Source organism: Coffea eugenioides, chromosome 3 (genome assembly GCF_003713205.1).
Source record: "Coffea eugenioides isolate CCC68of chromosome 3, Ceug_1.0, whole genome shotgun sequence".
In the NCBI taxonomy this organism is placed as follows: Eukaryota; Viridiplantae; Streptophyta; class Magnoliopsida; order Gentianales; family Rubiaceae; genus Coffea; species Coffea eugenioides.
Window position 1 is genome coordinate 20,159,003 of NC_040037.1, and position 13,859 is coordinate 20,172,861.

General features: G+C 35.2%; 1 protein-coding gene across 2 annotated transcripts; it reads left to right on the forward strand.

The window, feature by feature from the left end:
* The first annotated feature begins 2,893 nt into the window (after positions 1-2,893).
* Positions 2,894-13,219, forward strand: LOC113764470 (ribosomal RNA small subunit methyltransferase H). 2 transcript variants are annotated; one of them, XM_027308380.1, is made up of 5 exons: positions 2,894-3,526; positions 7,414-7,656; positions 7,780-7,848; positions 11,602-11,794; positions 12,028-13,219. In XM_027308380.1, exons 1-5 carry the CDS (start codon positions 3,104-3,106, stop codon positions 12,441-12,443), a joined length of 1,344 nt encoding a protein of 447 aa, XP_027164181.1. In that variant the 5' UTR covers positions 2,894-3,103; the 3' UTR covers positions 12,444-13,219. The 2 variants fall into 2 exon arrangements, with proteins under 2 accessions (XP_027164181.1, XP_027164182.1); XM_027308381.1 differs by lacking the exon at positions 7,414-7,656.
* The last annotated feature ends 640 nt before the right edge of the window (positions 13,220-13,859 follow it).

Below are 13,859 nucleotides of genomic sequence, written 5' to 3' on the forward strand. Positions count from 1 at the left end.
TGCAAAGTGGAACTAGTCCTTTTAAGCACGCGCAGTTGCCCATACTCATATTTTGTACACACTCTTTAATCTCTTTAGCTCACGATTAGGGATGGCAACGGGGGCGGGCGCCCGACCCGCCACCCGTTTGAAAAAAAATATATATGTACATAATTATATATATATATATAATGATATTATCAATTATACTACTAATTACACATGTCTATTAATAAAAATTATCAATTATTTATACTAAATTTATTAATACATTTATGTTAAATTCCTAACTACACTTAATACAATAACACTTTTTTCTAAAGAAACACAATATTAATTTAGTGATTGTATTTGTATCAAAAGTAAAAACTTGATTATTTAAGTTATATTTGTTTTATCATATTAGATTGTATTCAAATAACTTTTGTTTAATTATTTTTATGAGTTTCAATTGTGAAGTTACAATGAATAATAATTTAGTGATATGTTGATATTTTAGTACTTGATTATTTGCTCAAATTTAATTATAATAAAATTATATAATAAAATTTTTTAACCCCACGGGTGCCCCCGCGGGAGAAGCGGGGCGGGGCGGGGGAAGCTGGAGGCGGGGGGAATTAAAATGCAAAGGGGCGAGGGTTGGGGGAGGTGTCCCCCGCCCCATTGCCACCTCTACTCACGATGTTAACGATTGGACTCAAATGGAATGAATTCAAGATTTAGGATGCAATATGTAATATGTGTAATATTTAAAATATATAAAAGGGGGAACGTCCATTTGCTACAGTGCAGCCATGGGTCGGTTTCAATGGTAATTCGGATGACTTCATGGGGTATTTTGGTCTTTCCAATGTGGCATAAAGGTTAAATTTGTGGCTCCTGAATTTTCTGATATTGACTTTGCATTTTCTTTCTCTATAATGCCCTCGGTGGTCAGGTTTTGCCCGTAAATTTGGAGACTTGTGTGTCCGTTTATTAATGTTTGGTTAGTCTTTCTTGTAATTTTGACCATGTTTGTGCCCTTTTATTGTTCTTTTCCTTTACCTTATCGGGATTACCCGATGGGGTTGAGCCCGAGGAGTCAGAAATGCCCATTTTTTCTCTCATTTCTTCATCGTTGTCTCACTCTTCAGCTCATCTTCCCATCAATCATTCTCTTATGGGTTAATTACATTTACCTCCCCTGAGGTTTGACCATATTACCAATCAATTCCTGTAATTTGTCCAAATAACGGTCTCACCCTTTGAATGATCAAACATTTAACAAAAACCCCCTTAATGCCGAAAATGCCCTTATTGAGGCCGTGTTGCATTAAAAAAAGAACATATTTTTATTTTATTAACCCTGAAGCAATCCAAAAAAATAGAAAAAGTTTTTGCTTATTATTTTATAAAAACCATATCTTTGCTTCCATAAATAGTTTTGAATCAATAATTATTTTAAATCTTAAAAATGAATATTAAAAATTAGATAAATTGAAAGAAAAATAAAAAAGAAGCAATTATTTTAAATCCTCAAGTATGGTTTGAATTTGTGGTTCAAGGCATGTTGCGGAGAGCACAAGGCATGTTCAAGATTGAGGATAATAGGTTGTGACTTTAGTATTTATGTTCACTTGTAGCTTTTCTATTATTGAAATTTGCAAATTATTTCTTGATAATCTTACGAATTAATTATATATGTGATGAATATCATTGTTAAGTTGTTAAGCTTAAAACGACTTATAAATCTCAACTTATTCAACCGTTGTTGTAAATCTCAGACTCTCTTAAAATATGTATTGCTAAGTTATCTACATTTTCAATACACAACTTTGTCAAATCCAGCATAAACCTTTCTGCATTTCATGAAGTATAATAACATAAAGGAGGGGTTGCGCTAACATTTCTCTTAATTATTTAAGTACTTTGCACAAACAGTATTAACATGGTTGAAAACATAGTTATATTAGTATTAACATATCCAAACACTTCTAAGACAAACTGCAAATGAAACTTTGAAAACAAATTGACTTGAGTTCTTATCCTATGTTTAGAATTCTTTTTCTGTGGTTTATATGCTCAACAATTAAACGCTTGCATATTGTATAAGCAAGTGCAAGATTTACTATAATCCCAAAAATGCGTCCTTTTCTTTTGGATCGACTTTCCTTTGTTTTCTAATAAATCTAACGCATTCTTTCTTCTTTTGGCTATCTACATTGAATTCTTCTAATGTTACAATTGCAAAGCTTTAAAAATATGTTAAGAAAAATAATTTTTTCTCTTTTTTTTTTCATTATGGAAACACCAAATCTCCTTAATTTTTATTTATTGCTTTAGGGAATGTTATCCTTAAATGTCGCACTAATATTGCACCAAATATTCATCCAAGTTATCTTTTAGAAAAATATTTACAAGAATTCTTACTTTTATCGCCTGTCAAGGGATTTTTTTTTTTTTTAATTCCTTTACCCAGCTTATCTGATTTTTTTTTTTTTGTTTTTGTGGATAAATAAGGTGGAAGAAGAGGATGCCTGCGGCAAGTGATAAGTGATTATGATACAGGTTTTGAGATTCAACTCTGATAACACTTCAGTATTTGTGTTCACTTGTAGCTTTTCTAATATTGTTTGACTTTTAATTGTAGTAATACCCTTTCATATTACAGCAATCATTTGAAAATTAAGTTTATGGCATTTTGTAGTCTGATTCATGCCTCACAAGCTAGGGCATATTTGTTAAAGGACAAATCTAAGATCAGCTTACACCATCGTACTTCTAGCTAAAACAAAATGCCAATAGACAATCACTATGAAACGCTTTTGTAGAAAGGATCTACCTTTGAACCGACTGTCATCACATTTAATTGAATAAAAAGTCCATATATATCTACAAGTATGCAATTTGCAATTCTGCAGATGGCCATTTCCGCATAAAAATTATAAGCCCTAAACGTCTAACTCCCTGTCTTCGTCACGGGCTACCCGCGCTGGGCGCGGGGGCCAAAAACTAGTATTAGTGTAAAATGAGAATCGAGTATAAGTTAAAAGGGGGGTGCAATGCAGCAAATCCAGAGACAGCAGTTTACTATTGCTTTATATAGTTCCGTCTGCAAATGGTCGGCAGATAATCAACACCGCCAATGGCGGCAAAATCAGCTCTCAAAAATCTCTTTCCATACAATTGTTCCCTTAAGCTACCACCACCTAAATTCCCCCTCTTTTTCCGCTCCACCGCCGCCAAAGCCATCACCCCTGCGGCCGCCGACTTTTCCACACTTGAATGTAGTAGCAGTAGTATTTCAAACTCTGCGCAAAAGAAGCAGAAGGCAAAAAATGCAAAGGTGTTGAAGCAAAAGACCAGTAGCTTTGTGGAGTCGCAAGTGAAGAGGCGGACGCGTTCGGATAGGGAGATTGATGAGGATAGCTTGTTAAAGTACTATGGAAATGATAATAGTTGTCCACATGTTCCTGTTTTGCTTGGTGAAGTCCTGGATGTCTTTGCTTCCGTGCCTCTCCGCTCTTTCGTTGATTGTACCCTCGGTGCTGCCGGCCACTCCTCCGCGGTATGTGTTTCTGCTGTATTTCTCATTATTAAGGTTTCATTTCCCTTTCCGTTTCTTTCAATTTTGGGGGAATTAGTTAGAATGGCCCGTTCAGAGCCCTAATTCGTGAGAAGTGTACAATTTTGGGAATTTTAGTATACGATAAAGTGGACGTTATTGAAATCGGAATTAATATGAATGCCCTTTACGATATGAGAGAAATTTAGAAAATTTCCCTATACTTGTTGTTGGCGGATGTTGTATCAAGATTATTATGTGTATGGAATGTGAATGAACGTATATATCCATACACTATAGGTGAATAAGGATGATTAATTATCTCACCATTTATCATCTGTCCTCGAAATGAAATTTGCTAATTAATTACCTTCCTATTGATATATGCGTTCTTTTTTACTTGTTTTGAGATTTCTTTTTTAGTTAGCAGGAATATGACCATATATCACAATTGTATAAGGAATCGTGCTAAATTGTCTACCTCACATGGAAATAAAAGCACATTTTGAAGAAGATAATGTTGATTTTGGGAAGTAGACTCAGGGGAATACGTAGAATAGTGTTGATCTTGCTTTAATGTAGTGACTGTATCGTACCTAGCTTAGTTTAAGTTTGTTTATGTTGCATTTAATTTGTAATTGCCCCTATGTCTTTTTGTTGTAAAATGGAGAATAATTCTGAAATACTCCGTGTGAGTCATGTTTGTTGCAGTTATTTAAGTTAGTCGTAGACAACCAATTAATGATTATTGGTAGATCAAATTGCAGTCTGATGATTAGTGGTGTTAAAGTAAGGTCAGAGAAGGATGGGAAGACTTCAAACCTTGAATTTTTGATTTGGAAGGTCTAACAGATTTTGAAAGGACAATTTGGTGCATTTTCTAGCTGAATACAGTTGCTTGATTGTAACCATAGAAAAGTTTTCTGGAAATAGCATGGATCTAGGCAATAATTTTTCCTTTGGAAGAAGAACCATGGGCGAAAATCAGCAGAAGTGTGTACTGACTGTAAAGACTCTTCTAAGTAGCGGTGAGCACTATCCATCAAAGCAATAGTTTCCTCTTCATATGTTCCTCATTAGGATGAACTATTTCTTGCAACATGTACTTCTGTAACATATATTAGCACATATAAAGGGCTTTTTCCATGCTAATTGCTAATTAAATTCAAGAAAATTGCTGCTACAATTGAGCACTTACAAGCTGTCTGATGCTAATTCTCAATCTCAGTGGGAGGATTTTTCTCATATGTTTATCCAATATCTTCTCTTGTTTTAATTTTGATAATCTTGCCGCTCATTTGCTTCTTGCATCAGCCCATGTACCAACTCCTTGGGGTTTTTTCTTTCCTGCACCAATCCCCATTTTTAGATGCTGTTTCTAGTCTATTAGACTCTTTAGGTATTGGGTGACTGATTTTCCTCTTCATCACCTGTGTTATTTTACTTTAATATGAGAAATTATTATAAGGCTTGGTTCGCTCTATATAGTAGCGTCCTTTGATTTCTTCTGAGGGATCTTCTTCTGGAGAATAATTTGATTGCTCTGAATATGTTTCTACATCTACAAATTTTTATAAGGTTAGAATTGTGTTCAATTTGTGAGTAAACCAAATTATGCTGAGAAAATTTTGTTAAGCTTTTCAAATTAACTAGCCCAGGTATTAATCTTCCCAACCATCAAATTGTTAGACCCCATTTCCCTCCTCTAGCAAGATTTATCAACTGTAGATCGCCTAGCTCTGATAAATTCTTCATGTAATGCAAGCTGAATGGCTCAGAGTGATTGATCTTACCTTTAGAAAGATCACCTATTGTTTTCAAAACAACAGATTTCATGTTACAACGTACATGAATTCATCATTTGACCCTCGAGTGGTTGTAAGCATGATAGAACTCTGGTTTCTATGCTGGATGCCTGGATCATTGTCTGAGCTGTGCGGTGTTCTAACAATTGCAGGTGTTTTATTTGACTTATGTGAGGGGTCTCTAAGAAGCTGCAGAGAATTAAATTCTGATGTGCAACTCAAAGTCAACAAACGGGAAATAGTTATATTAGTCAGTATTATACAAGTGGTAGAGCAATAGCAATACCTAAATTATTGGTGGAAAAGTGACACCTGTTCTATATTAGGTTAACAGTTCTTGATTGTCTAAGTACATAGATAGTGATAAAACTCATGAAATTGCTTCATGTTAACTGCACGTGAGGCTAAATTTCCTAATAAGCCAAATGAGTCCTACCTGAAACTCTCTTCACACAATTTACCTCTCATTGTCGAACAATATATATAAATTTGGAAAAATTTAGAAAGAAAAACTACTAGCTGTTGGATTGACCATTATTCAGTAACAATTATCCATAGTAACTTTTTAAGCACAACTAGTAGCTTGTCCTTGTCCATTGGTGTATTTCTAATAAGCCAAATGAGTCCTACCTGAAACTCTCTTCACGCATTTTACCTCTCATTCTTGAACAGTATAATTTAAATTTGGAAAATTTTAAAAATGAAAGATACTAGCTATTGGATTGACCATTATTCAGTAACAATTATCCATAGTAACTTTCTTGAGCTCAAATAATTAACCTATCCTTGTCCGTTGCTGCATTTCTAATTTAAATTGTAGGAGGTTAACGTATCTGACTTCTAGAAAAATACCCAGGAGTAATTGCTGATCCCTGTGCATGAACTGATATGATTCTTAGCTTTGCCTGTTAAGGTCATTCTCTACTTTATATCAGGTAGACACTCAGCACTGTTCTGGCTTCTTACCCCTTTCTTGCTCCTCCTGGACAATTGCATCATAGGAACCTGTGATATTTCTTGCTTTGGTAAGTCTTTGTGTGGCTGGTGGATCTTTTCTTTTTCTTCTTTTTTCCTCCTTTTTGTTGATGTATTTGGAAAGTGAATCTCTTTGGTTTGTTCAACCCAACATTCAGCTATACTATTAGACTAATCTCACCCTAAGTATACCAAATAGGATAGTTTTCTTGATTCATCTCAAAAGGGATTAAAATCAAGCATGGGGAAAATCAATGGGGTTCCTGCTAATCGATTTTCATGAGGGATAGAGAGTAAAATACAAAACTCATTATAATTTTGTTGTTCATCAAAGCACGATGTTTTTGACTTCTTGTTAAAGCCTATAATAAAAGGAATTCTCATTCTTATCCTATGCCAAGCAATAAGGGAATTTGAGCCAAGTTGTTTAGCTTGAGGGAGTTTCTATTTGCATCCCGGTTTCAGTTCTAAGAAACAAAGGAAAAACGGTCTCACTTAGAGCTTAAAAGGTAGTCTTATATTATGTCCATTCTTTTCAGACTAGAAATGGATTTTCTTATCCTCGTTCAACTTTTGAGTGGCAAGGCATCTGTATCCTATTGGCTTACTTTTGTCTTTTGAGTTTTTCTTGTACCATGAGAGGGTCAGACTGGTGCTTTGAGAGTGTCATGTTTTCTTCATTTTTGCATGGTGGATGCTAGTTGATGGGGGCTTTCAGGTATCTAGAATTAAAATTCATATAGAAGATTATGGATACTTCTTTTCTCACTGCGAGTAGACAATGAAGCTTATTTGTATGTCTATTTGAGAGGATTTTGCACGTGAACTATGAGCTTTGTGCTTGACTTTATTACTGTATGCTAATGTTTGCTAGCATTTTAACATAGTAAATCATATTTCTACTGATCCTATAAAAGTATTTGGAAACTTCCTTGGTTTGGAGAAGGGAATCCCTTTTTCTACTGGTAAAAGTTTCCAGGGAGGTGACCATATGTATTACTCTTCCTACAAAGAAGGATAGTAATCTCTTGTAGCTTGTTTTCACTATTACATTCTGAGCTCTTGAAGATTGTCTTTTGCTTTCTGAAAGTATCTTGCTGAAAATAACAGATAATTAAGGCACACCCTGAGATGAAATTATTTCTTGGCCTGGATGTTGATCCTGTTGCCCATGAGATTGCTCAAGCTAGGATAAAAGGTGACTTATACCCGGATTGTTGCAAGTTTACTTCAGACTTACAAGTAAAGACTTTTGTCAATAATTTTAAGAATATCAAGTCTGTCCTCCATGATATTGACGAGAAATTATTGGTCGATGGGATATTAATGGACTTGGGGATGTCATCCATGCAGGTTTGCTCTTTTGACTTTATGCCTCTTTCTATCTGAATATTATCTAGGAGACCATTATTCACCTCTCATGTTATCAGGCTTTGCTATTAACCGCTATTGACTCGGTAAAACTCTCACGTGCAGGTGAACAATGCAGAAAGGGGATTTAGTGTGCTAAATAATGGGCCACTTGATATGCGAATGAATCCTCAGGTAACCGCAGCCACATCCTTGTGGAGTAGTATGTTTTAAGTGTGTGCTGAATATGTTAAAAATCTCGTAAAAGAGGTAGGAACTTCAGCATTTTTTATTATAAGTGTTGAAAACAAATCTTTCTTCAATAAAAAGCGATAAATGAAAGATGAGAATGATGTGCAAAAGTATTCCCCTGCATCTTTGGCATCTTTTTGCTGTTGGGTGTAGTGGGTGTGGTATACAACTATTATTTTCCCTTAGGCTGGCCAAATTGCGCAGAACTTCAGTAGCCTTGTCCGAGGATTTATTGCTTAAGCTGTTAAAATATATATATATATATATATATATATATATATACTGTCCCCCTGCTATAGCATATTATCATGTTTTATTCTGGTTAACATTTGATGCAGCCATAAGTAGAATGAGTAGAGCACAAATGTTCAAAAGAAAACAGTTAGGTAATAGATTATACACTGATGTCCAGTGTCACTAGCTCAAATAATTTGCAGAAAGTTATTTCTCTCCAACAGTGGTTGCATGCACCAAACCAATTAGAAAGTTGGATAAAATACCCTAAAGAATATATTTGTGTGGATACATTACCATAACCAATTTGCAGATGTGACTCCCTTTTTTTTGCAACCTTTCTTGTGATATTATTCTTCTCACATCCTCAGCTCTTGTTTGCTTACTTTGCTTTTTCTTTCCTATAGACCTCAAAAGGGCTGTCCTTACTGATTCTTACCATTCAATATTAGAGATACAGCTCTAATTTTAGACCAAGAATTATGTAATAAAACAAAAACAAAGATTTAGCCAACTTTGTTGACTTTGTCAATTAAGAATTATAAAAATGAATTAAATAGTGGCCAAGATTTTTAGCTTTTGGGTTTTGTCTGACTGTTGAAATTAGTAATTTTCATGGACTGAAGTAAGAACTTCAATACCAATTTATTGAGGTAAAAATAAAGATATAGCTAGTGGTATAAAGTGCGTAACAGGTTTAATCCTTCCATGATAAAATGTGAATCTGGCGGATGGAGTAAGATTTGAGAAAGTTTGTAGTGCTTGAGGAATGAAATAATGAGAAACACGAAAAAAGATTGTTTGCTGAAGAATTTAGATTTGAGATAGGGATGAATGGCAAAGAAGTGTTAGAGCCACTACATTCTTTTACTATCAGGTTTTAATGTCCACAGAAGGTTATACATGCATGTATCTTCCTACACACCACACTCTGCATACATATATATGAGTACATATGAATGAATGAATGAGGGGGGAGGGGGGCCGGGGGGAGGTATACCTGAAGAATAATTTTTGAGGTCTTATACCTCCCTGCTTTTTTTCTGAAGTAATGTGAAATGTTATGATGATAACTATAGTCTTGGATTTTAAATGGAGTTTGCAACTTAGATTTTATGGAATTCAGTCTTTCCCTGTGGTTGGGCATTACTATACATAAACTTTGAACTATCTATTTGTGTCAAGTAGCAAGTTCTTTAATATCTTACTTAAAGAGAAAGTTTTGCTATGGAATACTTAAGTGCCCTAGACAAAACCGTCATTATTTACCAACGAAGAGATAGACAAATTCTACATTCAACACTTTTTCCTACATTAGTAGAAATGCATCTTACTAACGGTCTGTTTGTTTCAATGTAGAATATTTTCCCTAAGAAACATATTCATTGAAAATCCTTTCCTGGAAAATATCTAATTTTCCCTTCATTTTCTGGTGTTTGGTGCAATTTTATGAAAATGCTCCAAAAAAATTAAAATCCTCCAACAATAATGTCGTCCCCGGATTTCTCCTTTGCTAATCGCTACTACTAATTATCACTGCCTCTACCCACAAGCAATCCCCAATCCAAATCCTTTCAAGTTCCAAAAAATAAATCAAAGACCAGAACCAGGAACTCATAATCTCTCAAATCCAGTTGAGTATCATAGACATAAAGAGTTTAAATTATATGCTTCCCACTGATTGAACCATTATAAGAAATTAGCAATTGAAACTTCATGTTTATTGTATTAACTCTTCTTCTAAAAATGTTCCTCCTGCCTCAATTCGCTTCACTTATTTTTCTTCTCCAAAACTTCTCAATGCAAAGCCCAATCTAGATCTAGAATTGTATAATCCATAATTGTGTTTGTGTGTGGCGCAAGAGAAAAGGAATAGTAGGGAGGAACATAAGAAAGAGGAAGAGCTCACAGAGATGGAAAGCTGCGGGATTTGCAGCAGCAAGTGCAGGGATGCTGCTGTTGATTTGATCTGTGGTTTAGTACTTGATGGTTTTGTACAATAGCCAAGTGCTGAGGAGACTGATAAGTTGCGATATTGTCAGAAATTAACTTCCGCATCTTAATTCCGGAAGTCATTTTACACCAAGAGATTTCTAATTCCGTATCTTAATTCCGGAAGTTGCGATAGTTGTCAGAAATTACCGAAGTTATTAACTTCTGTAAAAGATTTTCTACCAGAAAATTTTCCTAACCTCTTTTGCAGCCAAACACCAGAAATTGAAGAAAATATTTTCTGGAAAAGATTTTCAGTCCAAACAAACAGAACCTAAATCTCCCAAAGTGCTTTAAATTCGGTTAATAAACCTTATAGAAGGACTTGAGTTTGGCGGTAGAAAAACATGTATATTGAGATATTGCTGCACAAATAAATCATATATGCTATGCTCGAAGAAAATCACATATACAAATAAACACTAATGTTAAAAGGAGTATGGAAATGCATCGTATCCATATTAGTAATAATCTGTAATGGGACGTGGCATAAGGCCAGTATTGGAGACATGTCAGAGCCTCAGCCAATATCCTAAATTCACTTTGGCTATTGTCAAAGACCTCCCTTCAAGCTTTACATACAACCTTCACTGAGTTGAGCTGTCTGCAGAATTCTATTTTTATGAGATTTGAGTATGGGTTTCTGTTTACACACTTTAACTTGAGTGTCCCATTCCTGCAGCTTTGTTGCAATAGAGGGAAAGTTGTGTGGTAAAGTTAAACACAAGAAAGTGAGGTAAGCAAAGTTAAAAGTCACATTCCCGCGCACTTTTGGTTTACAAGAAAAAAGTTGAGAGAGTGGTCTGTTACTCAAATTTAGTGGTAGTTATTTTGATTTATGTGTCTATCTAACTATTTTGGTAATAACTCATTGTTGATTAGAACTGCAGAGACATTGAAGATTCTAGTGCAGGAAAGTCTAGGAATATTTTATAGCAAGCTTTAGGCATCATACCACCAGGAATGTAGCTGAGAAATCTTCAGGTGTCAAGCATATAATGGCTTACAAAATCTCTCATAACCAGAAAGAAATGCTTCTGAACTGCATTCTTTGCTTTTAAATGAATTTTGAATAATTGCATATATGGACTTAAAAAACCTTTTACTAATCCAATCTTCAATATTGAAAATGAGACACTATTACTAAGAAGGCTTAGTCCAAATTAAGTTAAGAATATGGATGCGGTTGCATGTAAGACAGAAGAATCAAATTGTGAAACTACAGAACAATGGTAATTTCGAATTACTGAAGCATAAAAGATGACTAATGTAATGTAGAGCACATGAAGGAGACCACGAAACTAGTTGATTACGGAAAACTGTTTGTATATGGTTAAAGATCTGATGATTTACTATAAATTGCCCACATTTTCCAATATGTGCTCAGTTTAATCTTGAACTAAGATTTCCACAATCTTTTCCCTTGCAATTAGTTTTCTCAGTTAACGAATTAGATCGGTGCTATGACAGGCCAGTCTAAAAGCAGAAGACATTCTAAACTCATGGCCAGATGCTGAAGTGGGGAAGGTACTGCAGGAGTATGGAGAAGAAAGCAATTGGTACCACATCCAGAACAAAATAGTAAAGGCCCGTTTACATGGTGGTTTGCATTCTACTGCTGAGCTAGTAGATCTCATTCGGAGCTCAGCTTCGAGGACAAGAGGTTGGTTGATTTTTTTCATCTTTTAGAATGTTACATGTTTTTAAATAATGATCAATTTTGTATTCTAAGACGCCCATAATGTCAGAAGTGCTATACGCTTGATCAAATAATCGTATTAATATTTCTTTCATGGTCAAGGATTTCTTGTGTTGTTGGTACTGAGACTAGTTCTCTCTGTTGCAAGTTCTTTATGATTATCTATGCCTGATAAATAGTTAATTCAAATGTATCAGGAGGGAGGCAAGGTTGGATCAAGACAGCAATAAGAGTGTTTCAAGCTTTAAGAATTGCAGTGAATGATGAACTCAACACGCTACAGGATTCCATCCACGCTTGTTTTGATTCCCTAGCTTCAGGAGGGAGGCTTGCAGTAATCTCATTTCACAGTTTGGAGGACAGGATTGTAAAGCAGACGTTTCTTGATATTATTAATTGCAATGGAGGCAAGGATGAAGTCCAAGATGGATGGTCATGTGATCCAGCAAAAGTCATTGTTGACAGAGGTGAAAAAGAAGCATGGATCAGACGGATGATATCAGGACAGATAGGATCTATCCTCACAAAAAGACCCATAACACCTTCTGAAAAGGAGGAGACATTGAACCCTCGCAGCCGAAGTGCTAAGCTCCGGGTGATTCAGAAAGGCTAAAGAAAGATTTGGCCAGCAACTAACAAGAAGACCTTTACATACACAAGGTCATGAACCATCTTTATCCAGCAAAAATCGATTCTGACAGGTGAAAAAGGAGTTTCGATCAGACAGATGATATCAAGGAAGGAAGGAACTATGCTCACCAAAAGACCCATAACACGAGAGAAGTAGGTGATATCGAACCCTCACTACCGAAGTGCTAAGTTCCAGTTGATTTTAGATGGTTTGATGAATGCTTTGACCCAGCAACTTTCAAGAAGAAGATGTAAGGTCAAGTACCATGTTAAAAAGGCACCTTCTTCAATTTGTAACTGCATTGTTGTGTCAGGGGCCAGCTAAATTCAGGTCATCTGATACCGAGATGCCTTTTGTATATACCGGGATTTTGGGAGTTTGATCTTGGGGGTTTGCGTTCACAATATCCTCTATATGTAATGTCTTTGGTTTGATCCTTTCAGATGTGGGAATTTATGTGGAAGTGCCATTTTACCATGAAAAAGGGGAGTTCTAATCTTTGACTATAGAAATTTACATGTATTTACTTATATCGTATTTCTTATGGGAATTGGGCCAGCAGATGTTTTCATTGCCACTAGTTGAAAGGAGCATTTCATCTGTAACTTCTCAATCTAGTCCTATTATCAAATCTGGAATCACCTCAATAGCTTGTCTAGTGTCAATTACTTGTAATGACAATTTTCATGTTTGTAAGGCCGTTTTTGTAATATTCCCATCTTACGGCTGCCTTTATGCAAACAATTACTTTTAGTACTTGTTTTGGCTTTCTTGGGTGTGGAGAATTTAAAGGAACTGCTGCTACACATAACTTTGAGTACTCTGCAGTATTAGGCAATTGAGAACTTTAACAGCCTCAGTACTTTCAGAAGTCGTGGTTTTGGGGTTGAGATGTCACACTGAAGCTGATGGTGCTTGTATCAAATAACATGTGGTTTTATTTATTTGAATATGACAATTCCTATATCACACATATGTAATTAATTTATTGAGACATGGACCTAATTTGATGCAGCTACAACAATGATTGTTTTCTAGATTCTAGGCTTTGTAATGGGTCTTTCTAACAGATGTCCATAGGACATTCGTTAAGATATATTTTCAGGTGCCATATTTTAGGAAATGTAAAATTAATTTGAAAAAATAAATAAATATAAGGGAGGGTTAGGGTGGGTAAGATTGAATAGAGAAAGTATATAAATGCAAGAGAGGGTAATAATTGTTAATCTGTGTATATATATGGTGGGTTAGGTGAATATTAGATACGTTAACAGAGTACCCCGTTAACAAAATTCTTGTAAATTAATTGGAATGGGGCAACTTCCAATTGCAGCTAGCCTATATTTAGCCTGTCTTCAGAATATGCATTTTCATAGTTTAATGTCATGATATTATGAT